This window comes from Astatotilapia calliptera, chromosome 10 (assembly GCF_900246225.1).
Source record: "Astatotilapia calliptera chromosome 10, fAstCal1.2, whole genome shotgun sequence".
Classification (NCBI taxonomy): Eukaryota; Metazoa; Chordata; class Actinopteri; order Cichliformes; family Cichlidae; genus Astatotilapia; species Astatotilapia calliptera.
In genome coordinates, this window is record NC_039311.1 from 16312602 (window position 1) to 16339246 (window position 26645).

At 39.8% G+C, this 26645-nt stretch overlaps 2 protein-coding genes across 8 annotated transcripts in view; both read right to left on the reverse strand.

The window, feature by feature from the left end:
- The window catches only part of grik1a (glutamate receptor, ionotropic, kainate 1a), a 35512-nt gene extending 25112 nt beyond the window's left edge, over window positions 1-10400 (reverse strand). For all 4 annotated transcript variants that reach the window (XM_026182213.1, XM_026182211.1, XM_026182214.1 and 1 more), the window contains exon 1: window positions 9984-10400. In XM_026182213.1, the coding sequence (XP_026037998.1) occupies window positions 9984-10110 (127 nt within the window). In that variant the 5' untranslated portion in view covers window positions 10111-10400. The remainder of the gene's footprint in view (window positions 1-9983) is intronic.
- Window positions 10401-11697: 1297 nt separating this feature from the next.
- Window positions 11698-26645, reverse strand: part of LOC113030261 (T-lymphoma invasion and metastasis-inducing protein 1-like) — a 50862-nt gene continuing 35914 nt past the window's right edge. For all 4 annotated transcript variants that reach the window (XM_026181517.1, XM_026181518.1, XM_026181515.1 and 1 more), the window contains 12 exons: window positions 19786-20010; window positions 19429-19497; window positions 19192-19317; window positions 18810-18918; window positions 18500-18679; window positions 18228-18346; window positions 18017-18125; window positions 16281-16339; window positions 15856-15952; window positions 14934-15021; window positions 14326-14498; window positions 11698-14078 (listed from right to left, as the gene is read on the reverse strand). In XM_026181517.1, the coding sequence (XP_026037302.1) occupies window positions 13447-14078; window positions 14326-14498; window positions 14934-15021; window positions 15856-15952; window positions 16281-16339; window positions 18017-18125; window positions 18228-18346; window positions 18500-18679; window positions 18810-18918; window positions 19192-19317; window positions 19429-19497; window positions 19786-20010 (1986 nt within the window). In that variant the 3' untranslated portion in view covers window positions 11698-13446. The remainder of the gene's footprint in view (window positions 14079-14325; window positions 14499-14933; window positions 15022-15855; window positions 15953-16280; window positions 16340-18016; window positions 18126-18227; window positions 18347-18499; window positions 18680-18809; window positions 18919-19191; window positions 19318-19428; window positions 19498-19785; window positions 20011-26645) is intronic.

The following is a 26645-nucleotide window of genomic DNA, read 5'->3' on the forward strand; positions in this document are numbered from 1 at the left end:
AATGAATGGACTAAGTCTAAATAGTAAAACACAAATTGACAAGCAAAAGTATTTTTATTCTGTGTAAATAATCATTCTGTACATACGATAATTTTTAATCGTACAACTGTTTATAACTTGCATAGTTAACATTTCTGTATAGTTTTTCATATTTATATCCTGTTCATAGCCTGTACATACTTATAGTTATAGAATATTCATAACATACTTCATACCGTGTACATTATAACATACCATAATAGACCCATTTCTGTAATATACTTACATACCTATATTATTGCTAATATATATTGTAATATATCTATATCACTTCTGGATGGATGCAAACTGCATTTCGTTGCCCTGTACCTGTGCATGTGCAATGACAATAAAGTTGAATTCTATTCTATTCTATTCTAAAAAGTTATGAATGGAAACATTATTAACAGTTAACAATGACAGAACATTTTAAGAGATAAATGTGCCATGTCAAAATATAAGGAGATGATATTAAAGTAGACAAAACATAGACTTCTTTTCCTTAATAGATGGTATAGACAGGTTGAAGTCCTATACTTGTTGTAAAAATCAACAACAAGACAACAACAACAACAACAACAACAACAACAACACAGCCTCTTCACAATTACACAATCTATTCTCTGCTTTCTGCATTAATGGTGGTCACATTTTACTTTCTTTTTACGCAAGCTATATCTCTGAGTCATAAAAACGCTGTAAATCCATTATGCGCACAGTTAAAGTTTCACTGCCTTCAGCCTGAGTTTTCTACAAGCAGAGAAGGAAATTGAAATTGCCATGGTCGCATGATAATGATGATGAATATTAAGAGCTTGAGGTAAATAATCGAAAGTTTGTGACCGGCCATAAAAGACATTCTGAACTTATTGCTTCTCACACAGGAAGGATGGTTCGTATAAGTACTTGTTCTTCCACTCTCACTTTTACACTGCAGAGACCCAAAGCTGCATGTAACGTCGTAGGAACAATGCTTTTCAGACAGAAATTGCCCTTAAACTCCTCGTCAACATCCAATGATCTGGGTGAATTCAAAGGGCAGATGAAATGAAAGTATAATTACTTCCACTGTGTGAAAGGGCAAGAAATAAAAAAGGCTATGGAGTTCCTGAGATGAGTCAAGGCATCGCAGTCAGGAAAAGCAGAAGTAACTGTTAGTCTTTTAGTAGGTTTTTTTCACTTTTACCAATTCAGTTTTATTTATATAGCATCAAACCACAACAACAGTTGTCTCGATGCGTTTTATATTGTAAGGTAAAGACTCTACAATAATACAAAGAAAAGCCCAATGACCTGTAATAATACAAAGATAACCAGGATAATTTTCTGCGACTGCAGATGCAGTTTCTTGATTTAAAACACGTTCTATTATCTATATATTGAATTATTGGCCCGGTCCTAAAACAAAATGAAATTTAAAAAACATTGTAACATTTTTAGGGCAATTTAGTTATTTCTACAAATTTATTGGTTTTCAAATGCAAGTTAATGGGTTTGCATGTCTTAAAATAAACAGTACTGTAACATGTGAATAATATTACCCTGTGGATCAGGGATTTTGTATCACTGATCAATAGGCTGTCACGCTTCACAATACAGCTCACCACATTGTGTGTGGTGTTGGTCAAGGCCAAGCAGATAATGAGCTTAGCTCCAAGGATGGTGTTCAACAACAGCCTGAGATAAAATAAGGAGTGGGCAGATTTCACTACATCCACAAAATCACATTAAATTATAGCTGAGATGTTGTAAAGATATTTGAATTTTTATGATATTAATGCTGATATGGTGACAGGCAGCATACAGAAGAGAAGCAATACCTTAAATAATTCAATTCAGCTTTATTTATATGACACCAAATCACAACAGCAGTTGTCTGCTGTATGGTTTATATTGTAAGGTAAAGACTCTACAATAATACAGAGAAAAGCCCAATCATCAAAGATTCTTTGAGCAAGCACTTGGCGATAGTGGGAAAGAAAAACTCCCTTTTAAAAGGAATAAACTTTCAGCAGAACCAGACTCAGAGACGAGAAGCCACGTGCCACAACCAGTTGGGAGTGATGATAGAGAGACAGGACAAAAGACACACTGTGGAAGAGAGACAGAGAAAAATAATAACTAAAGATGACTGTAAATGAAGAGTGGTGTGTAAGAACAAGAAACACTCAGTGCACCAAGCAACCGGATATTCTTGTAAGTTTTTTTTAAAAGTGGTCTTGAGCAACACTTTTCCGGGCTTTCTGGATATCTTTTAAAGTTTTGTTTTGGTCATTGGTTGATTTTTCACCAGTTTTCTGTCCATTCCTTGTACCTGACCATTTTCAGAGGATTCTCCCTTCTTTTCTTTTTAAGCCACTTAAGACTGACCTATGAAAGAAACCTAATCTAACCAAAGTGACGAACCAGTGTTGTGTCTGCACATTACAGACATTTTATTGTTCAAGCAACAATTTTACATTTTAACTGGTATATTTATGTTACTAGCAGCCTGTCACAAAATCTTATTAGCAACAACTTTGTTGTCATTCAAACAAACTACCAATGTAGTAAAAACGTACTTACACACAGTATAACACTGTCAGTCATGAACTGGCCTCCATCATCTTGATAGAGAATGGAAAAAGGGCAGCAAACATCCAAAAGAAGAGCTTTGGACTATACATGCATTTCATAACAAATTGCTGCACCTATTTCCCATTTTCCTAGCAAAACATAAAGAAATGAGGGATCGCTCAAGACTTTTACACCATACTGTACAAAAAATATCAAAGTTCCGAGCAGCAAAAAGGCAGAAAAGAGTCAAACAACTGAATAATACTCTGGTAAAAACATACAAATTATCAAGCTGTGCTTTATCACTTCAATTTGTACAAATCCTCAAAAAAGAAAGAGCAAAAAGAAAAAGTTTGGCTTTATGGGATGTAGCTGCGAACATTTCTGAAAGCATATTATTAATTATTATAATTATGTCATCTCAATCTCAGTGAAATGGACTTTAAAAGTAGAAAAAACTAATTTCTTCACAAGTCGTTATGTTTTTTGGATTTCAAAAACGGTGTTATTGGTGCATTCACTTATAAATGCAACACAAAGGCTTTTCAAATCCAAGTGAACAATGGTATTCACTGGGTCTGCATTGGTTCAATGCCCACTCCAGGATTATAAGAAATGACTTATCTGTAAAACCACGGTTAGCATTCTGTGCATGCTTAATGAATATTAATTTGAGCACAAACACCACAGATTCCCACGCACCCGCATAAAATTCACAGTCACATTTAAACAGGTCAGCTATTGTTTGTTTCCCCCTGCTGCATAATGGGGTTAAAAAAAATAGCCAAAATCTAATAATCTGATATCAAAAATAAATAAACAAGTAACCAAATTGAATCCTCTACCCAGCAAATCATTAGTATCAGCATAGAATTTCACAATTGGTGGATCCCTAAAATAAATCATTATAAATGACACCAAATCCAATTATAATCAGAGGAAAACAGTAGCACAAACTGTGTGTCTGAGTAGCCACTGATGCTCCAAAAACTCAAGAATAAATCTGATCTTTGTGCCAGACTGCCATGCAGACCTGATCAGCGTCTTCACCAACCCACTGCGGAGAGATAAATATGTTTGTGTCGGTGCATGAAGAACTGTGAATGATCCATCTTCACTTTGCTCTCTAATTACAAACAATTATGTTTTACATCCGTCATGTGTGATTCCTTCTTGGAGAGCAGCTTGAACTCTCCTGTGGCTTATGATTGCTGCACTTACAAAAGTTATATATTGTTTTTAAGCAAATGAATTCATGTAACTAAGAGCACTAAAAGCATTCGTTTATAATCCCAATAATGAAGAATAATTTGTCACAGGAATGCGCTTCTGCCTGGCACATAAATGGACGTGAAAGGTTTTCGGGGGACCTACAGGCTCTATAAATGCATTTGAACAGCGGTTGTGTAGATAAGGGTGACCATAAACATAAAATCTAAGTTATTTTTTAATTTATTAAGAGAAAATTAGTGCTTTTCTAAGATGGGTGTTATTCAGCAGTGTTTTAATGATCATTCTGATGCCATAAAAAACGACCAATAATATGATACCAAAAAAATCCCAGATCAGAGACAAAACCCAAGACGTTAACAATGTGTTTTAGTGAACTGCCACAAGATTCTCCTTTTTCATCAAAAAGACGTTTGATCTGATGACAATATGAGCTCATTTTCCATTTGCATAAAGATTACTGAGATATTTCAGTACTCTGGCACAATCTGGATACAAACTGTGTGCACAAATGAGGGAAGCTTAGTCTGCTGTGTTGCAGTATATCAAAGTCCCAATTTGTTTTTATGCAACACAGTTCCAAATGATGATCGATTTAACCGATTTTTCATCAGACCTGAAGCCATCCAAATAATGTGGCTTCGGTAACACTTACAAATTAGCAGTCATTATTTTAATGATTTTATTGGTCAGTCACGATTGTTTTTGATGGGTTAGCGCTCTTTTCTTATGCAGAAATCAATTTTCTTTGAAGCCAGTATAGTCATTAAAGCTGTAACAAGCTGTCCCGGGGACTGCCACTAAAATCTAGTGTGGCTATTTTACATGTCAAAAGCCTTTTTGCCACATAAATATGAATACTGGGGGAAACAGCAACATCCATTAAGGTGTTTCACCATTTTTACTTTACTGTAAAAGAAACTATATTTTTCTTTTTTTCTTTTATTGTCTTTTTCAGAGCCTTTCATTAACTCTTGTCTTCTTCTCTACTCTTATTCATGATTATTAAAACGGCTGTTTCAGTCCTAATTTGTTTGCAGAGGTTTGTCTGGCACACACTGTAGTTGAGTCACCGGAGGGCAGTTAGACGTCAAACTGCCACTCAGTACCAGAGGTAGATGAAAGGTGGCACTTTCTAACACTTCCGAAAGATCACTGAGCTGGATGAGTAAGAGAGTTCATCTTTTTGCTCACGATGACAGAAACTACAGCCATCAGTTACTCTGAAAACAGTCATTGCCACACACTTTGGACAGGCTATGAAGCCACAGGTAAGGGCAAATACATCTGGGAGGATATAAAAGGGGCCTCAGGTGTCGCACTGTCGTTCTGGCTGAGGAAAAATATAGGAAACATTTTGTTCTCAAGAGCAAATCAAGGGAGCTGTGTGACGGGCAAACAAGGCAAACGTGCAATTGGGGAAGTAAAAACTGAGGAGAGAAAGAGAAAATAGGGAGACACAGAGAGAAACAACACCAAGAAATTACTGCAAGGGCACCGAAAGGGCAAGGAGTGAAGTCATGGTGTACTGTGTCAACCGAGCGAGTTTTTTAAAAACATTTTCAATACAAGTGCAAAAACTCTGAGAGGTCAAATGATGTCATGATGTCTGATATTGCTTAGTAACAGAGAGAAATCTCGAAAATCAAAGCCAAGACACTCAACATCCTCTATATTTGACAAATTTAAAATACATAAACGTCTAAGAAGGAGACTTTAGATAAATTATTAGTTGACGTTTGCCATATCTTGGCCCTGGTTTTGAGATATGAAAGCCATATGTTTATAGCTGAAATCATGCCCGACAGAGTCTCTCTGCCAGCATGCTGGACATGTACAGATGCCACTTTATTACTCGCAATCCTGAGTTTTATGAGACTGGAGGATCAATACATACAAATAAATAAGGTCAGTCAGGTAGTTTCATGACTGCAGCTTCTTCTTATGTCTCAAGGACAAAAATACTGGCTACCTACTTGATAACTGTGTTTCTGACAGAGCTCATTTAGCCATAGTCTATCTATCTATCTATCTATCTATCTATCTATCTATCTATCTATCTATCTATCTATCTATCTATCTATCTATCTATCTATCTATCTATCTATCTATCTATCTATCTATCTATAGTATTTATATAACACTTCAAGGCACCAAAGAGAAAACTTTAACCAAGAGCCCCACCCTACGCTGACCCCCTATGAGCAAGCACTTGGGGAAACAGTGGGAAGAAAAAACCCTTTTAACATGAACAAAAACCTCTCGCAAGACCAGTGCCTCTTTTCCCCTTACTCCTCAACCAGCTGCGGCAAAAGGAAAAAAAGGGAAAGATGCAAATTATGGAAGAGAGAAGAAAAAATTTAATGACAGGAGTGAAATGAGAGGCGTAGGCAACTAATGCATATTGCATCGTGGGGTGTGCTCCAGCAACCTAAGGCTATGGTAGCATAATAAGGATGCTTCAGGGTCACTTGATCCAGACATATAAGAATTATCAACAAATAAAGTTTTAAAAGTTTTGAGCGTGTTTGTCTGTACTCCACATGGTAGCTGCTTCCAGAGGAGAAGAGTCTGACAGCTGAAAGCTCTGGCTTCCTTCCTACTTTTGGAAATCCAGTAATCAGTAAGCTTGGCGTCAGTGAGCAAAGTTCTCTGTTGGGATGATATAATACTATGAGGTCTTTATGTTGGAGTCACATTATTTAAAACTTTGTTTGTGAGAAGCTTTTGAATGCACTTCTAGATTTAACAATGAAGCCAATGAAGAGAAGCCAATAACGTGCCAAAATGAAGTAATTTGCCCGAGAAGACATTCATTCATTTTCCTAATAGCTTTTCTTAAGTGTTGGAATAAAATCAGGTAATCTATAATATTAATCAGGTCCTCTGTTTATAAATGTAGGTTACAGCTCCTGCTCAGCTTTAGCAAATCGATTTAATAGATGGCAACACCTGGAGCCAAACGTTGCAGTTCTTTGATTTCTCCTTCTTCTTCTCACTCTCTCTCTCTCTCTCTCTCTCTCTCTCTCACACACACACACACACACACACACACACACACACACACACACACACACACACACACACACACAAAGACATTGATATTATCTGTATGTAAATGTTTTGGAGTTGTGAATTATTTCTGGGCTTGTGTTGTTTAAGAAGTCTGAACCACCAAAACTAAACACATCGGTCCTGAATTATCATGAATTTTAATGTGTAACCAAGGGCTACACTCCTGATGATAAAACCATGTGCATGTGCAGCTGGACTTCACAACAAACAGGAACCAATGCTGTGCATGCAAAACAAAATTTAAATGTGTGGGCATGAAGATTATTAAAAGATAATAATAATTGGAGCTGACAGGTTGGAATCCACTTGGCTAATGTAAGCTCTGTTTTAGAAATCAACCATTTAGCAACCTGTTATAACACCCAGGTCCCACCCCCAACACTCAGAAATGTCTCATATTTATTTTTTCTTCACTTCTTAAACATGCAACCTCTGCTTTGTAGACTGATGTATAGTTTTGCTGAGCTTGACACAAGAGACAATATTGTCCAATTAATCTGCAGAAGAACCAAAGTGCCTCTTTACCAAATGTGGGTTCACTGTACAACTTAAATACATAGTAGATCCAATATACAATTTACAAATGTAATGTGGAAACTTGAAACATCAGGCCACATACAAGACTGGGCTTTTCAGTAGAGACAGTGTGGCTGTTAAAGCAGAACAAAAATGGAATATTTATCAGTTCTTTACAGAATCCTTAATCCTTGTCTTAACAGACAACTTAGCAAAGAGCTTATTTTAAATAGTGTCTTTAGGGACTTTGTTTCTAGCAGTCTGTTGCAAAAACATATTTGTTTCCAAATTCTTCTGTTGAGTTTACAAAAATACCAAAGATAACACAGTTTGACAGGGATAAAATCGTATTTTTCACCGAAAATATGATTCCCTAAGCATTATTACACAAAAACTTGGCAAATCTCTTGGTAGTATCACTAAAAATAATAGGAAACTGAAAAAGTGAGAACAGGAACAGACACTGCAGGGCTAAAATCTATCTATAGTAGATGAACAGTATCTAAAGGTCATGTCCTTAAGAAATAGGAGAAATACTGAGATAAGACATCAGAATCAGAATCGTGTTTATTGGCCAAGTATATGTGCAGACACATACAGGGAATTTGGTTCCGGTAGATGGTGGCTCTCAAGCACAGCAATGTAAATCACACACACACACACACACACACACACACACACACACACACACACACACACACACACACACGTGTCTATATATACACATTACACATACATACACAAAGCTGTGTAAACCAACTATAGATAATGAATCTAAACTTATATACATAAACTACAGAAATGAATGAGGTGGAATGAATACTACAAAATGTACATAAGGTGCAGCTGCAGTCTGGCAGTGGGAGCAGTGTGACAGGTCAACTGTTAAGAAGGGAGATGGCGAGGGGAAAGAAACTGTTCCTGTGTCGGGTGGTCCTGGTCTGCAGGCTTCTGTACCATCTGCCAGAGGGCAGCAGATCAAAAAGTCTGTGTCCAGGGTGTGAGGGGTCTGTGATGATTTTCCCTGCCCGTTTCCTGGTTCTTGAGAGATGCATCTGACCCTTCAACTGATCAACAAAACTTCATCAGAAATGATCTCAGTGGAAGGGTGGCTGTCAAGAAGTCTCTCTTAAAGAAGGAAAACAGTCCATAGAAAGTGTGGAGGCACTGTCTGGTTTGGTGCTGCATTTCATCCAGTGGTGTTGGAGATTTTGTCAAAATTGATGGAATTATGAACACAGGAAAGTACCATCACATGGAGGAAGCCAATGATTTTTTTTTCCAGTATGATGATGATCCTAAACACACTGCCAATGCAGTAAAAAAAAAAAACATATCTGGGTAAAAAATACTTCTCAAGAAGCCCAAAGAACTATTTCTCAAGACTACTAACAGAAATTACAAAAGAATTTCAAGCATAAAGGTTTTCACACCAAAAATTAGACTTTCAAGCTCATTATAATAGCACAGACTTCTCAAGTACTGTGTTTTCAGGCATATTTGCAGATAATTCAATTAATCACTGCATCTAGTTTCCATTTTCCCAGCAAATTATGACTAAATGAAGGGTGGCTGAACATCATGGAACTTTAACATTTATTCTTTAGATGCATAAAATATAAAATAAAATAACTCCTTTAGCCTATTGCTAAACCCAAAGATTCAAATGGGTGGCAGTGACAGCAATCCTAAATGTATTCAGTCAATTAGATCCACATATTCGAGTCTGGCCTGACTCAAAGCCTGAAAGTGATATGCTTGGATAATGAACACAGCCCTCAGTGCTCACCAAGCTCCTCCTGTCTAATCAAATCTAGGTGTAGCCTTCTGACTCCTCACCTCTACTAAGCTGATGACAGCAGGATTGAGAATAACTGGCGGGCATATTTTGAATGAAAATGTCTCCAACAAGAGTGTGTGAAGCCATGACAACATCCAGAGAAGAATCAATAATCTATTACTTTTACGTGTTTGTGTGAAACCTCGTGCAAACCCACTGTTGGTGAAACAACTGTTCACGAGCTTGTTTCTGTCAGAACTGCAGCATTTGTAATTAAAAACACATTGATCCGCAGCATTTCAAGACTTTCTATATAATTACATTTACCAGCAAGTTGGTGTCTAGTGAAGATGATGAATTAAACAGAGGTGTGAGTTTAAATTAATTTTATTTTAGTCAGAGGGGATATTTATCTTGTATTGATTTCTATGTAAACTATCTTTCTCACATTGCTGTTTATATAGTAATGAAAATGCAAAACACTGAATCTGTGGCAAATCGATCTCCTTAAATACGCGAGTAAAGTTGTCAAAGTATTTTTTTTAAGCTGTACGGTAATCGTTTCCTTTGTATTGACCCTCAGTGAAGCTTAATCCCAATCATTAATGATAATAGCACAATCACTTTCGATGTGTATAAAGGCTGAAAATTCGGATGCAAAACGGTCATCGCAGACCCAGAGTGTTCTTAAATCTCAAAGGGAAAATGAAACAGGTCACACAAACGCTAGACTTTCGTTCTGACTTTTCAGTCAATTTACAAACGCAGGGAAACGACATCAGCACCGTGCGTAAACTGTTGCGCTTACCGATTCTGAGGACTTGCGTGGAGCTCAGAAAGAGCTGAGCCGCGAAAAGAAAATAGCCAAAAAGTCTCTTTCTTTCTTCCATTATTCTCCCTCTCGTTCTCGAAGTCACGGCAAATGTCGAGACCATGACAGACAGAAGCAGCTTCTAAACGAGCCCGGGCACACCTGACGCGCCATGCCAGCGCGCAACCCAAGTTTTATTCCCAATTTGATGATCCCACTCTGCATCACTCCATCGCGCAGAAGAAACCAAAGACGACGACAACAATTTCCACGTGTCCAACTTTCGCATGCAAAGTCAAATCAAGTCACGTCTTCTTAACATAGCTGGCTGCGGTGGGCTACAGCAAACGCGTCCACGAGAGTCCGTGCGCCTCCGAGGATGCAGATGCCAGAGGGGAGTGAGGGCGCACGAGTCGGGCCAAGCGAGCTTAAATTCAATTAGCTTCCGGTGAGCATTTTCAGAATAGAACTCAAACCTGCCTCGTCGTGGAGGTTTTGCAAAAATACGTAGTAGGCAATGGATGGAGTTTCTTTCTTTCTTTCTTTCTTTCTTTCTTTCTTTTTGCTTGTTTTAAAAATCTGCATTGACCCAAAGTGTGTAGACGATAGTTATGAACGTTCGAATAAAGATTTTGACATTTATTACCGTATTTCAATCAACTATTTGGAATCACACTGAATCATGTTTTTTTTTCCTAATGGTAATCAGAAATAATTTTGTCAAACTTTCAAAGCTTTTACTCTGAAGGTACTCGCGGTCTGATTCAGCTCGTTTTTGCTAGTTTGGCTGCAGTCGCTTTGGATTAAGGAGCATGGCAGATGGATTGGCAGCGGTTCTCCCCACCGGTCCTGATGAGAGGAGAATAATCTTCAGGTTACAGGGCAGAGGCCAGATTATCTCTCACTTCAGGCAAAAACGAGGTTTGTATCTGATTGGATCACTGGATGCCTTCCCATTCAGTCCCATGACTCTCACAAGGCAGCAAAAATAACGAATTGTTGTGTAATGCGCTTTAACATCCCTGAAAGAGAATTGGCTCAATCATAATGACTTCCGGTGGAGAATCATTTTTATTACCTTGTGGAGGAAACTCATCTGTCCACTACTTGACTGAAAGCTCCATGGGGTTTGCCAACTCTGCGCTACTGCTTAATATTGTGACATTTAAAAACGGGCAAAGACACCAACAACCTGGCATCTCACAATCTTGCAAGTCTCAAGCAAAAACCCATCACATCAGAAATGACATTTGTTTATCAGGATGTTTGCGAGCTCTTTAAAATCTGGGAGCCAAGTGATCTAAGACAACCAGCTAGCTCAACCTGGAGCCCTGACAAACAGCCTATAGACAAACTTAATTAACTCGGAAAATGACCAGCCTGTGTCTCCAGAAATAGGCCTCGGGCAATGGTCCTGGACAAAAAATAAAGGGGGGGAGGGGCACCTCGTCTGATATGAATACCGAGCAGAGTCGTCTCCTTGTAAAGTTTTTTTCTGTGCCACACATGTAGAATACCTGACACTCCAGCAGAAGCAAGGGTAAATGTATCCTTGTATCCACAACAAGGATACATTTTAAACAGAATTGGTGTGTACAGCTTCTTTGTGGGGAAAATTAATTACGACAGATAATGCGACAATAAATTGTGGTTGTTGGCTGCAGAAAATGAGTTCCTTTGAAAATGAAGAAATGGAACATTCACACCAAACTACATTTAGAAAAAGATTTATTTTTACATTTAAAAAAAATCAAAAATGCTCCACAGTTTTAAACGTACAAAAGGGATGGGGTCGGGGGTCAAAGGGAATCATTTGCTTCCAAGGACAAGTGATTGTACCTCAGTCTCAAGACCGTACTGACCATTCTGAGCCAGCTGGCTAAAATCTAAGAAACCAGCTTCATCATTAAAAAGACAGAATTAAGAAGAGAGTATATCATTTCCATCCATGTTCCCTTCATTCTGAAACGTAGCTGCTTACACATCCCCCCGACACACACACACAAACAGTTGGGTATTAAGTGCTTGTTCAATACATCCATTAAGGTGCGCATGACTATGTTGAGCACAGCAATCAGCAGGTTGTTATTGTTGTGACGACAAAGTGAAACAGCACAGCCTGGTGGACAGGAGTAGTAACGCAGAAGTGGAAATATATATAGAAAATGCCACACGACAAAAGTCAACGCAACAGATGAAAGCTGAGGATGACGTCTGAATCCATTAGAGCAGTTGTGGGCAAATAATTTTCCTCAAGGGGCCACATGAGAAGCTGGAACTATTGATTAATACTGAGCAGAATGGATTTGATCAGTATTCAATTTGTGACCCCTGACGGGAGGTGAATCGCCCAGTCCTGTATTTGAGTGAAGCTGGTCAACTGCATGACTGCCCCCCCCCCCTTTAAATTATAGTACAGTCACTAACACGGTCCTTTCAAACACAAGAGACAATTCAAGTAAACAGGACTATAGAAATTACTCTGGTATTTATCACAGACATGACGACGACATGGCCTCAGTGGCAAAAAAAAGAAGAGTCCAGAATAATAATGGACTTGATGAAATCAATTAGTTACCAAAATAAAAAGACATTTTATTTGAGAAACACAATTAAAGACTCATCATTCACACAAAGGGAAAAATAGAAGCTTGTTTCTGGCAGCAAACACACAAAAGGTAGTTTGTAACACTGGGCATCTGTATGCGATGTAAACATTGAAAAATTACAGTATTTTTTTGAAGGCAGTAATTAAATAAAGAACAAGGTAAGGATATGAGAGGGGACAGTGATATTTTTATACAGCTATACAAGTCAACAGCACTCTATTGTTCTCCTGATTATACACTGTTGTGTAGCTGATATTAAGTTAAATTTTTTTTTTTTTTTACAAAGCACAATAAAGCTAGTTAGATGTCACCGTCCTTTATGCAGCAGTCGTTAAGCCAAAAGCCCCTGAAGAAAAAAAACGGAAAAAAAAGTAACACACAGCCCTTGAGTGTTCGAATACAAACGTCAGAAAAATATAAACACCCACATTCCTGTGTTGAAAAATAGACTTTTTGGCCTGAAGGTCACAGTTCAGTGGTGATGTCTCCTCTGTAAAATGTGTGCGTGGTGCAGTAGCTGCCTTTACTTTCTGTGTCTGTGCACACATGCACTTACTGTTTGTTTATCCACATGAAGACACGCTTGCTCATTGACTCGCGTGCACATCCAGTGCTGTGTTCCTCATATGTTTACCTGCACTTCCTTGTTACTTTTTCCCCCCCTCTGGGTGCTTCAGTACTTCAGGATTGTCAGAACACGGGAGGATGTGGGTGAGGTGGAAGGAGAGGGTTGTGCAGAGATACAGGCAGGATTTGTTGAGGTTCCCCAAATTCTACACTTTTAAAGCTTTTATCTGTCCTCACACCTTTTCTTTGACTCCTACATTATCCTACATAATCTTCATCATCTATCAGAAGACGTCACTGTTGGCAAAGTCGTCCCGCCGCACCCAGATGACATCGTGGTCCTGGTTTGTGGCCCCCTCCACAGCACACTGCTTCAAGGAAGCGACCTTTAAAGTTGAGGTTGCACTGCTCGGGAGAGAAGCACCGCAGGAAGTAATGGAGTCTACCAAGCTGGAGTCATCCCCATGCTTTGTTCGATCAGCGTCCTCCTCCTGCGTGATCTCACACTCTGCTCCTCCATTCAGGCTGATGTCTTTGCCCTGTAGGTTCAGTCCTTTCATCTGCTCCTCCAGGTTGTCCAGTTTCGTCGACATGGCTCGGACAGACGTGCAGTACTCGTCGTCGTCGCTCAAAATGTCCGTCTCCTTCACCTGCCCGACATCGGTGCCCTCACACTGATTTTCATAGCAGCCCAGGTTGAACTGCTCTTCCACCCAGCGGTCCGTGTCCTCTCCCTGAGGTTTGCAAGGCTGAAGTTGATCAGACAAGTCGGATTTGGAGCAAGGGCGGGAAGAACGAGACGAGGGGTCTTCATGAGTGCTGTTGTTGTTGTCTCCGTGGAAAACCAAGTCGGTATCGATGGTGATGCGGTTCCTCACCAACCGCCTGCGAGCTAGCGTTCGAGATGGAGCTGAGGCTAAACAGAGAAAGACAGGAAGGCGTCACCAGTCAAGGTCATTACTCTCAACCCAAACTAAACTGAGAAGATTTTAGTTAACTGAAATAAACATCAAATTAGACTTTTCCTGTCTTTCCTAATTAATGCCAAAATATGATGCATTTATAATAAAAAGTAATATACAGAACTATAATCAATCTGTTACTGCCTAAGCATGTTTGTCTGCATTGCTATTGAAACAGAACATATATTCAAACTCTGTCACCTGCTCTGTTCATGGTGGGCCGCACCCCTTTAAGGGCAGAAAGACGCTTGCCCCCAAATGGGACATACTGCTGGCTGGGGGGAAGACACTCTGTCTTAAGCAGCTGCCGTCGTTGCTTCTCCCTAAGGATGGAGTGAACTGCTTTCAGGAAGTCCTTCTTACTCTCTGGAGAACTGCAGATCAGACAAGAAAACATGAAAGACCATGAAAATATTGTAAGAGAGAGGTAGCTTCAGTTTGATGGGGTTCTAACTCCCCCCCACAAATCTTCATTTTTGTAACTGCTGGGGGTCTGCTAACTGTTTCATGCTCTTATTTTAAAACCAGAGCGCCTAAACTTTGGAACGCTCTTCCTCAGCCTATCAGGTCAGCTGAATCAGTGCCTAGTTTTGAAAGACTACTAAAAATAATTTCTATAGGTTCTCTTTTCTTCAATCTTTTGCCAATTATCTGTGGCCTTTTGTGTGTATGCAGGAAAAAATGACCATGACTTTGTGAAACATGTATAAATATGTACATTTAATTTAAAAAAATGTTTTTTTAAAGTGCTATACAAATAACCTTATTATTCGTGTTCATACGTTTTGAATCTGTATGTGCAGTTTTACCTGAAGCACAACTGGAAGCTTCTCTCTGGTCTTCCTTCAGATTCAGACCTCGTGTGGACAATTTCACAGTCCGCCGTGGCCTCTGAGTCTGAGAAAGGCCCAGAAGAGAAAAGATGTGAAATACATTTGCAGAAGTATTCAGTTAATTTCCATCATCAATTTCTTTTCCCTTAACAACAGGCCATTAGGCAGATAAACAGCCTTGTTTGGGCTGAATCGCCGGAGGGTGATTTAAAGTTCACTTAGGACACAGAGAAGATGTGAGAAAGAAGGCATGCAGATCTACTAATGAGTATTTATCTGTTGTGTCTACAAAAGGTTATTTATTTTCTGCAGGAGAGGAAAGCAGCATCACTGACAGGCCTCCAAAGCATCTTAAGCGTCTGTCACAAAATGCTGATTTATAACCGCGGTTATTTTGGGGAACAGGGTAACATGCAAATGATCTTTTCAATGATCTTGGCATAAAAACTAAAAAAAGAGCAAGTTTGCCTTGGATAGTCTGGTAATGGCTTTAGGCACTTTAAGGTTAGGCTAATTAATGCATTAAACAAGTCATAGCCTCTAACACATAGAAAATCCAAAATCCTTTCATGATTTTTTCTCGTTTCTTCATGAAAACACTTTTATTAATGTAAATTTTGAGCTTATCGCTACTCTTCCTAAAAAAAAAAAATAATAAAAAAAATGTTGATATGTTGTTGTCCAACACATTCATACATTATAGACTAATGGTCAAATAATACATTTTTATTGCACAGGTCTTCTATTTGAAGATATGCTATAACTAAATCCATGTGTTTCTGGTGTAATTAGTCCATTCATGTTTATGTAAAACTCCAAATCAGTCCTCAAAATGCTAACAGTACCTACGGGAAAATATTAAAAATTGCTGCATGTTAGTATATTTAAATATACTCACTTGGGAGGGTTCGGACTTGCAGAGAATCGGTTGCAATCATGTGACGGAAGCGGATGGGATCTTTTTCATCGCCCCCAGACCCGCGATGAGATGCACCCTGAAAGATAGAGACTGGTCAGATATTTAATGCATAACCGCTGCAGTGCATCAACATGACAGCAGAGAGCATCAGAGTGCAGGGAGAGAGAGGGTTCATTGAACAGACACAAGTATCTACTATACTGTACTATGGGGAGCGTGCACACACGCAGTTACTGCAGCTGCCAATAACTGCCCTCACACAACCATGAAACATTAGCTTAATTATTTCTGTCCCGCATGCAATGTAAAAAGAGAACACGTTAAAAGCACTTCAGAGGATGTGCACCCTCCATCACTGTGTCTTAAAATGCAATTAAAATTAAAAGTCCAAAAAAGGTACTTACAATTTTTTTCCTGTGCTTAGAGCAGTCCTTGTAGACAAATACAACTGCTGTTTTGAACACTGCATGCGGGCAGAGAGAGAGAGGGGGAGAAAAGAAGTGAGAGAATTGATTAACAGGGTCTGCATTCGTTCTTTGCGCAACAAGCAACTTCTACTCACTGTCGCCTTGCCCAAGAAAGCACATATAATAAGCAGATGTAATATTTATTGTCAAAAGTGTCTCAGCTGAGTGCATTTTAAAACACATCCCAGGCACTTCTGAGTAGGTGTGTGAGAACTGCATATCACACCATTAATAATCACTTCACCCAAAAAGTGAAAAACAATGTAAAGATCCCAGTTTGCATGACTGGGTCCATTTGCCCATTAACTGAAATAGCACCGAGCAGTACCAAAGCCTGACAGTAAAGCCTCACACGAAACAGTAAAGTATTCATAAATGCAGAGCAAGTGCTCTTTCATAAAAATGTAACTGCATGTAGCTCCTCTGATAAGTTTAGAAATGTTCATGATGAACAAGAATGTCATGGCAACACTGGTTTATTTTCTGGGATGATATTTTTACATCTTTGACATAAAAAAAGGTGCAAAAGTTGTGGTTTATTACATACATGACAGGTTCTGCTTGGTCACATATTTGAAACAACTTGTTTTGGCAGCATCAATAGTTTCCTGGGAAATACCCAACTTTCACAGACAGACCACATATTTGCCATCATTTGTGGAGACCGTTCTAAAATGTTTATCCTAGCCCCGTTCATCCATCAGTGCAGGTGTTCATTGAGTTGAATGCATCACCTTTATCTCTCCAACATACCTCCAGTCTCTTTATCTCATCTGACCTCAAATTTATACTGGGTTCAGTGCAGTTAGCTGCAAACTCAGGTTCCTCTTAAGGATCCTGACCATCAGAACCAAGTTCTTCTGCGCTGAGGGTTGTAGATTATTCCGAGAGATATTCTTGAGTTGTGTTAATCTTCAGTCATATCTACACTGAGTTTCTGAGACTTTCCCGTTGCACTGTGTGCCAATTGAGCCAATGAGAGTTGTCAAATTAACTCTTTGAGGGTTGCGATAGAGAAGCTACTAGCTGTGAACTGTGAGGACTAAAGGGGAGTTAAGAACAAGGACATTAAGTAAAGTTAAGTAGCTTTCAGCACCACTGAATTAATAATCTAAGTTTACGTCATTTCAATTTAAAACAGGACGGCACATTACTTAGCATTAGTACTTGGATCCATTATGTAAATGTGACAGCAATTTTTCACCTGCAGTCCCTCATGTGGGTGTTGATTTCTATTAATTGTGCTTGTTCTACAATCATTCTGCCCCATGAAAAAAAAAAACCCTGTTAAAATTATGAAAAATAGAATATAATAATGACATTCATGTCCATTATGCAAACTTCCAGCTTCAGCTGCATCTATGGCAGAGTGCACTAGAATTAGCAATGCTTGGTCTACACAGGTTTTTAATCTATCCTGTGCATAAAGACACAAACTGTATATTGACCTTTTTTGATTATTCATAAAGAAGAGCTGAGACTGAAAATGAAACCTATGATAACTCAAAATGTAGACAGTTGATCAGCTTAGGTTTGTAATCACATTAAACATCAGTACAACAAATCCCCACTTTATGGAGACTCTGTTATATTGTAGGTATATCTCTGTGTTATGTAAGGAGGTATTCCCGGCAGCCTGAATTTCAGGTGGTATAATCTACATAAAACCGTACCAAAAGCAGCTAAATCCGGGTCCTTTTTGCTCTTGGCCAAAGAGGTTTGAGGGTTTATCCATGCCACTGTAGAATGTAGTAAAAGATCCCCCATCGAGAGGTCAGCCACCTGTGATGCATAAAGTAAAAAAAAACAACATGTTAACAAAAAAAGCAAATAAGTCACAGGATCATTCACTGGGCTTAAGGCTGATACATTAATGTGTTCTACCTCTTTTTTATCAGCAGTCTGCTCGTTGATCAGCTGGTCAAAAACAGCGCCGTACTCCTCATGAAGCTTTTGCATCTCATTGATGTGACTTGCAACTTTGTTCATGGCCTTAATTGCAACTACATGGGGCAAATATTTATAGTTAAAACCCCAAATCATTGATTCACCAACACCATATCCTGAATATACAAAGTTCTATGTAGCAGGCGAGTAGATGATGATGTACCATTTCACCACAGTTTTAAATGCTCAATGAAAAAAAGGATACTTACCATCCAGGTGGTAGTGTTCCTCACTGTCCGGGTCAGTGAGAGAATAGAGCTCCCTTAGCAGAAGTGGATACTTCAGCACTCTTTGGATTGGTTTGATCAGGTAAGACTCGAGAGTGGATGAATGTTGCTGTCTGGGATTTTTCTCAGCCAGGAAGGCCTTGAATTCTGGATCGGTCTTTGCTGGAGGAGCGGAAATTTAAACACCAATTTATTTTGTGTAAGGCACAAGGTAACGCAAAGACTTGCTTTTAAAAATAGTAAGGGGTGACTGCATGCTTGGCATGAGGCAAGAATCTGTTAATGTTTTTACCTTTAGCGAGGACCTTTGGGACTTTGGTGTGACTGGCGCAGAAGGCGCTGTAAATCTTAAAGCGATCAGCATAATACAGGAATGACCCACCCAACGAGAACAGCACCTTCTGCAAAAACAGACGAGCATAACATACAATCATAAGATTATATGATCGCATTTAAATGATGGCAACGCACATTATGTGGACATTCCAATTTTGAGAAGCTGCTAAATAAGAAAGAGTCTCAACTTTTTCTTTTTTTTTTTGACTAACATAAGCTCTTTATTATGCGTTATACAAACAGCAGTACCAAGGGGGAGTGTTCCCTAAATGAGACAAAATAATTAGAGGATTTGAAGCCAAATGAAGCAGTTGGGTCTAAAATCAACATTCATTCACCTTAAATTGCTCCACCCTTTCCAGCCTCTCCTGGTCTGGCATCAGCCTGATTCCATCTTCCAGCGTGCGTAGGAACTCCACCTGGAATTCCACCATCTCTCCGAGGTTACCAAACAAAACGTCCAGCTGCAACACACATCACTGTCAGCACTACTTTCGAGCAAAAATCGTGTATAGGTTATGGTATCTAAGCAGTTTATTTCAATTCTTGGATAATAAATATCAAGTGAAGAGTACCTCATCCTGAGTCAGGAAGCTCTTTTCCTGCAAAGGTTTCAAGTAGCGCTCTATTAGGCAGTTCAGATCCTGAATGAGACAGATATAAACAAGATCAGCCTGTCATCAGATGCTCGAGGAGGAATGAGGCATGTCTTGTGTCTGTTGATTTGAAGGCTATTTAATGAATCATTTGCAAAGATTTTAAAGAATGGATAGAAGTCAACCGCTTGCGGGTTTCAACATAACTCACACTGACACAAAAGTATTTCAGCGACGATGACACAGGAACACACTTGGCAAAACATTTGTGAGTCTGAGACCGTAGCTGCATTCTTGCGGCACGCTCAAAGAACACTTCAGAGACCCTGTACTCACTTTGACATAAGTCTTCTCCGTCTCCACCAATTCATTGATGACCTTGCGCAGTTTGTCAGCGTGGGAGAGCTGTTTCTGTGTGGCCGCGGCTGCTGTGGGTGGTAAAACCGACACAGGGCTCGGAGAAAGGGATGACGAAGACGATGAGGAGGACGACGACATCGGGCACTCGGGGGGATTGATGTCATGAAGGCCGCGGCAGAAAACAGTGACCTGCTCTGTGCTCTGCTCAGAAAGAAAAGGAAGCAGAGCATGCAGAATTTTTAAGGGACCGCTTTAAAAACCACTCACAAAAATTAATAAAATAACTAAATGACTATAATATGTAGGTTTATTTTGAGACGTACGCATTCATCATTAACAAGACATTAAACGCATTCCTACAGTCTGCTATGTATCAAAGACACCAAACATGAAGTCTAAGGAGCTTGGAAAGAAAAGAGTCTGGACTTTTTTAATTTGCTTGAAGACGCCTCACCTCTCATCCGAGAAGCTTCTTCAGTTCTAGGGTCAAATGAGGGTCCTCTTTTGAGGAAGAGAAAGAAGCCATCTATGTCCTCTGTGAACGACCATCTTTGAACAGAGGCGGTGGCTTGCGACACGAACTGTCTGCCATCCAGTTCTGAGATCCCTTCCCAGACGCCTTAACGCCCACTCACATCCTGGGCCATCTGACCTCAGGAAATGATAGGGTGTGGTTAGGTTTCACAATGAGCCCACCCGAAACCTTGGCTGATTGTGACCCACACCCATTTTGACACCTTGGCTCGTGCGATTAGGTAGAGGATCATTAGGGGGGTCCATTGTCCCTCTTGGGGGGATACTCCCACAGGGTTTAAAACTGGGACTCTCTACCATTTGACCCTAGAACTGAAGAAGCTTCTCGGATGAGAGGTGAAACGTCTTCAAACAACTTAAAGAAGTCCAGAAGCTTTTCTTTCCAAGCTCCTTAGACTACAATGGCCTGGATGACTGAGAACCTTCACAGACATACCAAACATGAAGAAACCTGCTAGATTCAGATTGTTAGCAGACCTAATAAGGGACTTGTCGCCTCCTGCTCCTTTTCTGCAACTATAAAACCAGCATTCTCTGATATTACTCTTAGAACTTGTTCAGTAATGACCAGAAACACATGTCACACATCATCCATAACATTACACACTGGAACCAAATACTGAGAAGAATATATTATGAACATGAACACAACAGAGCGCTGCATATTGAAAAATGGACAAAGTGAAAAAGCAGCAGCATCCAAACCAACAGGCTGAGTGTGTTTTTAAAAAAAATCTAATGTTCTACAAGTAATACAGCAGCATGTCTCCCTGCTGCACCAATGGTTATGAGTCTTTCCAGCATCTGCCAATACTTTCTACAACAGACTTCCTGTAGGTAAAGAGGTGTCTCTGAATTCAAACCCAGAGTACAATAGTTTTCTTTGCAAGCCCAGGCAGGCTGTCACAAGGACTGAGTTCTTCTGAGAAATCTAGAAAAAAATAGATGTACATGTGCATATTATAGATTCTCTTTCTAACACCAACTATAAGAGAGCTCAACTCTAAAAATCTCATTAATTACCAGTCCTCCTGTCCAGAGATGACACTGAACCTTTATTGTTTATTTCCAGTGTACATGTTAATCATTTATAAAGCAACCTTTAAAGAAAGGCAAAAGAATGTAATCGAGAAGAAAACTACAGGTAATTTAAACTCTAAGGGACAAACAAAGACACTAAAACCATCACAAAGTAAAACTACAAACTGAGTCGTGTCAAGCTGATTGATGATGCAAGTTTAAATCTGTATTATCTGTAGGCAGCACAAAACAGGTTTGATCCTATTTCAATCGCCATTTACTTAAACGGGATGCCACCAGTGTTACTCACGGAAGCGCTTTTGAGAACATATGTTACAAAACTATCATTTTTATGGGTTCAGTGAAAGTGTTTACTTATTGTAATCTCTGATATGGCAGTACACCTCACTGTGTGCTGCTGATAGCTGATTTACATAAACTGGTCAGCTGGGGAAGTAGCTTGTCTTTACTGATTCAATGCCTTGTCTCCTGCTGGACTGCAGCAATGACAAACATAATTTTCCATTGTGGTATTCAAACCAGTTTTGCAAGTTTGCTATACACACACACACACACACACACACACACACACACACACACACACACACACACACACACACTTGTTTGCACAGCAGAATTGGGCAAACAAAGATTATCGACAGTCCTCCTATCACTAACTAACTACAGTCACAATAATAAACACTTACCACAAAATGAACTAAAAGTCTGAATACAAGTAAAATGACACAGGTAACTGAATTTTGTGTAGCATCCAAATAATTTACATTGCTTACAAAGGTAATAACCGCATTAAAAAACATATCCACAATAAAGACCCTTTAAACTCCCCAAACTGACCTTACACATCGCCGAGAACAAGTTTTATCAGACATTAAATCTTGTTCACCGAAAACAGAATACTAAGGACCGGAAAAGCATGCAAGGATGAATGTGCTGCGATCTGTGCAGTGAGAATTCCTTCGTGTTTCTAAACACAACAAGCCGAGCAATGACACTGCCATTTTTGGCCCTAAAAGCGAGGTCTCGCCCTTGACTGCCGAGTGGCAGATGGGGCAGTGGCTGAGACAGATGACAAGAGATGGGGAACGAGGAAGGAGAAGAAGAATGGCAACATGATGCCGCACCATGACCAATAACTAACTTTCACACTGGCAATCTAAGTGACATAGAGAAAATTGTGAAGAGCATAACTAATAGGATTCAATGACTATTTATCTGGGGTTTATTTAAACCCCAAAACAAACAAGTGCAAGCTTCGATCGCAGATTCTAATGTGCAGTATAACAGTCATTAGCTCGTCCAGAATCGATGCCATTTTACTCCCCATGCCACTGAGATATAAACACGATATAGTAAATAATAATAATAATAATGTCTAAAAAAAAAAAGGGTAGCTCATACACTCAAAATGTGTCATAAGATACAAATATTACATAAAATATTAAAAAGGGTTGTACAACTAGGGATTGCACTAAGCATAAGCTTAGCATTGCTGGTACAATACCATGACATTATCACTAACCTTTGTGGGATTGCATCCACAACACAAGCCACCTCACACACACACACACACACACACACACACACACACACACACACACACACACACACACACACACACACACACACACACACACAGCTCACCAGCTGTAACATGTCATAGATGGATTCGGTCGGTGGCTTAGAATTTCTTCTTCTCCTAAAAGCGGACATCCCGGCAGGTGAAGTTTCGACGAGAAATCAGGTTTTCATTTCCTGTCCTGCTTTTCAATTCCAGAGTGCTTCCACTCTTCCTCTGCCCCGGGAAGGCTGTGTTTTTCTGCCCTGTGCAGAATGTAGAGTTGCCGAACTTGTCCAGCTAAACTGATCAGAAGTGCTAAAGGAGATGCCTGCTATTCAACACTCACCCTGCTCTGCAAAACACTGCAGCTGGTAAAATCATTACTGTGGCAGCTGAACAAATGGGTCATTAGGCAGACTGAACAGAACAGATTGCAATGAACAACAGCACTCCCATGTCACCTTATCCTACAGCGTCTATCCAATCACTTTCTATTTTTTCAATCCACCGGCTGTCTCTGCATGCTGCCCTGAGCGCCAGTCTCCACTCTCTTCTTTGCCTCGTATCTGTCCTCGTTGCCTCTTCCACTTTTCTGTCCAGGTGTTTGAGAGGAGCGGTGGCAGGCGGCGTAGAACAAAACATTAAATAACAAGATCAAACCTCACACCCTCATGAGAGATGTAAGAAGAGATGGGAGGAGAAAGGAGGGAGGAGAGAATGGGTGTTGAAGAGGCAGTGGGTGGTGGGAGCCAAACACTCCAACAGGCATCTGCCTTCTCTCTCTCTCTCTCTCTTTCTCTCTCTCTCTTTCTCTCACTCATCACTGCTGAGAAAGACTTATGTCACTACATGCTTGTATTTGAACTTGCGCTCCGTTTGGAAATGGGTTTTAAGAAATACCGTGGTTAACGCAATTATTTCTAGAATAACGACAAAAAGAATACGTGGAAACCAACTCAGAAAAAGTTTGTGCCCTAATGCATCAACTATGCATCCCACAGTCAAACCAGTTCTTGCCATTTCCAGAAACTATGTCACACAGGTCAGAATAAGTTCTTTCTGAACATTGAAAATGGCAAAAAATAAGTATATTCCACATAAACGATAAACTTTAATCCTTTTTATAAAAACAACAGTTGGAGTGGAGAAAGAGAGTCGCAGCTTTTCTCCAAGTCCAGCACATGCAGTCTTTATTAGCACAGTGACTAAATGTACTATATCCTTGACTCGGAACAGACAGGGAGGAAAGTCTAGTATGACAGAGGAGCATGGAGGCAAGCACAAACCTGCTCTAACACCCATCAGCTGAAACCATGCTGAGCGAGAGCCAGAATAACCAGAGATTGCTCATATCCACACACTTGGCACACAGAAGCACAGCACACACATCATTTCACAGCTATGCAGTGAATTTTGACATGCAATAAACACACACACGTATAAGTAAATGGAAATGTCTAGCAATTCTTACGGACGTGCCTCCAATGCCTCCTTGCACAGTGTTTGTCTAAAAGAACAAGCATTTACTTGTCAATATTTGAGCATGGACAGGAAGGAGGGAGGGAGGAGAAAGGAAAGGAAAGGAAAGGAGGATATGTCTTGAAGTTCAATTTCACTGGAGATCAGGAAAACATGCAAATCCATAAATCCCTGCAAGGACTGATGGGATATACAGAGAGAGACTTAAATCATATAATCTGAAAGCATGATTATGTTACGACATGAGTCTTCATAAATCTGCACAGGAACATTTCGAATTCAGAGCCGTGGATTTGCAGACTACAGGCTTCAACTCAAAGTTGTAATGGGTGAAAAAAGTTAGAGGCACTTTTTTTATTCCCTTAAACAGCAGCAACCAGCCAGTTCTGATAACACAGCATTAGAGGATTAAGTCGTGTACATTTGAATTTATTTAAATTTTGGAAAACCATCAGAAAGAATGTGTTTTCTTGGTGTGTGTTTACCAAAATATTCTAACACTAACATACAAATTGATGTGTTATTTCTGCATCCTCAGTGTTGACTTTGTGAAGATTATTGCTGCCTTAGAGGCTTCATAAATCAGCACAGTGCTCCCTCCAGTGGAATTTCTGTGGAAGAACAACAGCATCTGAGACAAAGGTGAAAAGGCCCGATTGGAGGGAAGGGGGGCAAGTGAAAGCATAACTGAAGACTTGTGCCACTTATACAGTCATAATAGCCAGAAGCTATAATAATTATATTAAACAAATAGACTAACTCCAAATGAACAACTGGAATTATATCATCAAGAATAAATCAAAAACAAACCTTGATAAAAATTGCACACCACCCTTCAAACACTGAATAATGTATTTTCTATTTCAAATGCCCTCAAGCCAAACTATTAGACATTTGTAAATTATTATCACACTTGTCAGTGAGGCTGACTACACCTTGGAGAACACTAGCAATCACCGACATCTCTACTATCACCGTTATCCTGAGAAATCGGCGCTTTTTTCTCTGGTCGGTTTATCATAGCGGGGAGGTTGCTCTGTGCTTTGTCTAAAATAATGAACATTCCCATATCCCCCGGCTAGCCAGACACTCATTTATCTCCACTAAATGATGTGAAACACTGTGGAGAATGGAGTAATTAGAATGTGGGGATAATTAAAATTGTCCCACTTTGCCTCGTTTTCCTCACTCCTCTGCCACCATGGCACCGCAGGCGCTGGGTGAAATGAGGTAAGACGCAATCCGCAGCACTTCGAAGCTTTTCCAAACAGGAGACTTGAGAAACAAAAGGCTGATCAACATAAAGAAAGGACAAATAGTTTGGGTGAATGTGTGTTTGTTTTTGAAGAAAATGCCACAGTTTTGGCAGTCTGTGGCAAGTTTGGATTGAGCATCCAAGTGTTCAGGCTAAGGTCAGTGCCCACAGCCGGCTGGAGAGCTAAGGGAGCGGGGCTGTTTTAAGTGCCAACGGCATCCTCATGTTGTTTATGGTAATGAACAGCAGGGGGTTCGTGAGGAGGAGGGTGGAAAAAGACCCAAGATCAGAATGAAACTACAAGGACAGAAGGAAAGAAAGGGCATTCAAAACAAGACGGCAGATGAAGGTGCTGGATGAAAAGAAAAGAGCTGCTGTGTCTGATGGTCATGGTCACATTGTTGCTCTCAATGTGGAAAATAATATGACAGTAAATCAAAAATCTAAGGAAATTAGGGGTACAGCAAAGGTAAAGATGAAAGGAAAGGATGGAAAAAAGCAGCAGGGCACAAATCAGACAGCTCGTGTTAGACGAGAGCAGGAGGTGAAAGACACAAAGCTGAGATGAAGATCACTGACTTAACACTTGTGTTCTATTCTTGTTTACTGGTTTGCAGTGAATATTTTTTCCTCTTATAAACAATCCCGATTAGTCAAGTACATTAGTCTGTATGGCTGTGTGGCTGAAAGAGGTCGATTCCCCGAAAAGGCTTTGGATTTGTTGGCCATATATTTCGGATCCCAGTTTTGACTGATTACTGAATGGAGGAGTCTTCACTGAAGCTGCATTTGACCTCACCCATTAGCTCTCCCTTGAGATTGAAACTCATTGACACAAAATGAAGAGTGAATACAGCGATGTCCCTTCCCTTTCTTCTTTGTTCATGCCTAGGTTATCAACACTGGTCCAAAAAAGGAAAAAATGTTTCCGGTGGTTACTGGCTATCAGACAGTGCCATGGTAATG